General features: G+C 65.9%; 1 protein-coding gene across 1 annotated transcript; it reads left to right on the top strand.

The window, feature by feature from the left end:
- Positions 1-751: 751 nt before the first annotated feature.
- On the top strand, positions 752-3,333 carry ELFN1 (extracellular leucine rich repeat and fibronectin type III domain containing 1). The gene has a single exon (XM_060078168.1). The coding sequence runs from the start codon at positions 752-754 to the stop codon at positions 3,188-3,190; it is 2,439 nt and encodes an 812-aa protein (XP_059934151.1). The 3' UTR covers positions 3,191-3,333.
- The last annotated feature ends 1,142 nt before the right edge of the window (positions 3,334-4,475 follow it).

The raw sequence follows: 4,475 nt of genomic DNA, 5'->3' as shown, positions 1-4,475 counted from the left end.
CCAGGACCTCGTTGTCCTGGCTCCTCGCTTGAGAGGGGCTCTGGAAGGCTCCTCTGCAGCCAGCTGAGGACCCTTGGGCTGGGGCTGAGTGCCCTCTGTAGGAGGCCGCACTGCCGCCCCCAGGTCTTCAGGGGGCAGCGCAGAGCATCTGTCACACGGCCCCTCCCCCACCATGGCTGGTCAGCCAAGCACCTTTAGTCTTGTTCCTGGGCCTTGGTTTGCTCATCTGACAAATGGGGTCACTGGTGAGGTGGCGGCAGTGGGGCTCGGGCTCGCCCCACACTTCCCGCTTCAGGTCACAGGTCAGCCCGCATCTGGCACCGAAGCCCCCTTGCGTTTCCTCCCTCACTGCACGATGCACCTCCGTGTCACACGGGGCAGCTCGGCGGGGCTGGGCCCAGGGCCACACTTGACCGCCGCACCCGCAGGCATGCCCGGCCGCCTCCTGACCACCCTCTCCCCTCTTGTCTTGCAGCAAGACCGCCTGGAGCTGGAGGACGCCCGGGCCGATGGGGAAGGAGGCTCCGGTTCCGGCAGGACGCTGGCGGACGGCGAGAGGCGGCTGGCCGTGAGGGAGGCACTCCCCACCCCCAGCACTCGGGCCGCCCGGCCATGCGGCTCGGCCCGGTACGCCCCTGAGAGTGCGGGCGCCCTCCCCTCCCGCCCCTCCCTCCCCCCAGGGGCTGCCGCCCAGCCCGCCACCCCGTGCCCCCGGGCAGGCTGAGCGGGTGCTCCCGCAGGGCTGGTCCCAATGGCCGGGTGCTGGCCGGGTGCGCCGTGGGCCTGGGCGTGCGTGGCAGCGGCCGCCCTGCTGCTCGCGGGCGGGCTGGTGCGCGGCGACTGCTGGCTGATCGAGGGCGACAAGGGCTTCGTGTGGCTGGCCATCTGCAGCCAGAACCAGCCGCCCTACGAGGCCATCCCGCAGCAGATCAACAGCACCGTCGTGGACCTGCGGCTGAACGAGAACCGCATCCGCAGCGTGCAGTACGCCGCGCTGAGCCGCTTCGGCAACCTCACGTACCTCAACCTCACCAAAAACGAGATCGGCTACATCGAGGACGGCGCCTTCTCGGGCCAGTTCAACCTGCAGGTGCTGCAGCTGGGCTACAACCGGCTGCGCAACCTGACGGAGGGCGTGCTGCGTGGCCTGAGCAAGCTGGAGTACCTGTACCTGCAGGCCAACCTTATCGAGGTGGTGGCGCCCGGCGCCTTCTGGGAGTGCCCCAACATCGTCAACCTCGACCTGTCCATGAACCGCATCCAGCGGCTGCACAGCGCCACCTTCGCGGGCCTGGCCAAGCTGTCCGTGTGTGAGCTGTACAGCAACCCCTTCTACTGTTCCTGCGAGCTGCTGGGCTTCCTGCGCTGGCTGGCGGCCTTCACCAACGCCACGCAGACCTACGACCGTGTGCAGTGCGAGTCGCCGCCACTCTACTCCGGCTACTCCCTCCTGGGCCAGGGCCGCCACGGCCAGCGCAGCATCCTCAGCAAGCTGCAGTCCGTGTGCACCGACAGCTCCTACGCGGCCGAGACCCGCCCAGCGCCCGGCCGCTCGCCGCCACCGCCCCCCGCGCCGCCCGCGGAGCCCAGCGAGGCCCCCTGCACTGAGGATGAGTGCTTCTCCGGCGACGGCACCACGCCGCTGGTGGCCCTGCCCACGCTGGCCCCGCAGGCCGAGGCCCGCCCGCTCATCAAGGTCAAGCAGCTGACGCAGAACTCGGCCACCATCACGGTCCAGCTGCCCAGCCCGTTCAACCGCATGTACACGCTGGAGCACTTCAACAACAGCCAGTCGTCCACCGTGTCCAGGCTGACCCGGGCCCAGGAGGAGATCCGCCTGACCAACCTCTACGCGCTCACCAACTACACCTACTGCGTCGTCTCCACCCGCGCGGGGCTGCATCACAACCACTCCTGCCTCACCATCGGCCTGCCCAAGCCGCCCAGCCCGCCGGGCCCCGTGCCCAGCTCCTCCACGGCCACCCGCTACATCATGACCGTCCTGGGCTGCCTCTTCGGCATGGTGCTGGTGCTCGGCGCCGTCTACTACTGCCTGCGGAGGCGGAGGCGCCAGGAGGAGGAGCACAAGAAGGCCGCCTCGGCAGCCGCGGCCGGCAGCCTCCAGAAGACCATCATCGAGCTCAAGTACGGGCCCGAGATGGAGGCGCCCGGCCTGGCCCCGCTGTCCCAGGGCCCGCTGCTGGGCCCCGAGGCCGTGACCCGCATCCCGTACCTGCCGGCGGCCGCCGGCGAGGTGGAGCAGTACAAGCTGGCGGAGGGCAGCGAGACGCCCAAGGCCAGCAAGGGCAGCTACCTGGAGGTGCGTTCAGGGGGTCAGGCAGAGCGCAGGGACGGGGGGCCGGGCCCCGACAGCCGGAGCTCAGTGGCCGAGATCTCCACCATCGCCAAGGAGGTGGACAAGGTCAACCAGATCATCAACAACTGCATCGACGCCCTCAAGTCCGAGTCCACCTCCTTCCAGGGCGGCAAGTCGGGGGCCGTGTCCGCGGCTGAGCCACAGCTGGTGCTGCTGTCCGAGCCGCTGGCCGGCAAGCACGGCTTCCTGGCGCCCGCCTACAAGGACGCCTTCAGCCACGGCCTGCAGCGGCATCACAGCGCGGAGGCCGCCCCCGGGGCCCCGCGCGCCAGCACCTCGTCCAGTGGCTCCGTGCGCAGCCCGCGGCCCTACCGTGCTGAGGCCGCCGGGGTGCACAAGGCCGCGGCCGCGGAGGCCAAGTACATCGAGAAGAGCTCGCCCGCGGCCGACGCCATCCTCACTGTGACACCCGCGGCTGCCGTGCTGCGGGCCGAGGCTGAGAAGAGCCGCCCGTACGGCGAGCACCGGCACTCGTACCCCGGCTCCCACCCCGCCGAGCCGCCCCTGCCCCATGAGGGCCGCAAGGCGTCCATCCTGGAGCCGCTGACCCGGCCGCGGCCCCGCGACCTGGCCTACTCGCAGCTGTCCCCGCAGTACCATAACCTGAGCTACTCCTCCAGCCCCGAATACACCTGCAGGGCCTCCCAGAGCCTCTGGGGGCGCTTCAGACTGAGCCGGCGGCGGCACAAGGACACCGGGGAGTTCATGGCGGCCGGCCACGCCCTGCGCAAGAAGGTCCAGTTCGCCAAAGATGAGGACCTGCACGACATCCTGGACTACTGGAAGGGCGTGTCCGCACAGCACAAGTCCTGAGCCCCCGCCAGGCGCCCGGTGCCCGCCCTGAAACGCGTGATGCCCACTGGACCAAAAAGGACACAAGAGCCACTGCAGCTATTTGTAACCCAGAGACCCATGGGGGACACACACACACACACACACACACACACACACACACACACACACACACACACACACACACACACACACACACACACACACACACACACACACACACACACACACACACACACACACACACACGCAGCTGTTAAAGCCCTGGGCTTTGCAGAGGAAGCGGGCAGGGGCACTGACGGTATGAACGGGAGGTGAACCGTGGCCGAGCACGTGTACCTGCCCTGAGTCATTCTCACCGGTGTGAGCGGGCCCGTACACACACACACAAAACACACACACCACACACACACAAGGGACTTCGGAAAACTGTGTCTTAGGGATGGGGGGGTGAGGGGGATTTTTTTCATTTTCTCTTTTGATCCTTCTCTACTTTCTTTCCCTCTCATTATTTTCTTCCTTTTTTAAAAAAATATATTAAAAGTAAAGTTCTCTTAAAAAGACATAAAACACTAGACCTGGGGGGCGTGGCCACCTGGCTCCTCGCATGATCTCCGTCCGTGGTTTCTTGTGGACTGTTTAGTCTGTCTCTTCATTGCCACCTCCGGAGGCCACCAGACAGGGCCAGAGCGGAGGCAGGCGGCCGAGTGGCCTCCGGGAAGGTCCCGGAGCCCCGCGGGACTCGCTGTGCCTGGGGAGGGCTCGCGGGTGGCCGGGGGCTGTGTGTGCTCCTGTCGTCCTGGTGTATAGAAAAATATTTCTATATTTGCAATGTTTGCTGTAAAACGAGAAAGAAAAAAAAGACTATGTCTGTCTACTAAAAAAAAAAAAATTCTGCAAAGGAAAAAAATCCCAATACTTGTTTGTAGTGGGTTTTGACTGTGGGATTTAGGGAAAGATTTGGGGGGTTTAGATGTCTGGTTTGGGGTGGCGCTGGGGTCACAGGCGGGTCCCCAGGAGCTCAATGACAGCAGCCAGCCCTGGGTGGGGAACTCCAGCGGCTCTGAGGGGTGGTGTCGAAGGGGCAGGGGAGGGAGGTGGGCACCGGGGTGAGTGAGTGTGTCCGACGTTGCGTGTGACTGGTGTCTGTGCACATACCCAGGAAGCTGACGGGTGTGTATGGCTGGTGGGGTTTGCGTGTGAGTGGGGCGAGCTCGAGCAGGTTGGAGGGGCCCCTCCCGTGGCTGGAGCCCCCCCCACGGGGAAAGTGCCCTGAGATCCCGACGCTGTAGGCCCTCCACAGGCC

Source organism: Mesoplodon densirostris, chromosome 16, assembly GCF_025265405.1.
Source record: "Mesoplodon densirostris isolate mMesDen1 chromosome 16, mMesDen1 primary haplotype, whole genome shotgun sequence".
NCBI lineage: Eukaryota > Metazoa > Chordata > Mammalia > Artiodactyla > Ziphiidae > Mesoplodon > Mesoplodon densirostris.
Note: the sequence above shows the minus strand (reverse complement) of the source record. Positions and strands in the feature narration are given on the sequence as shown.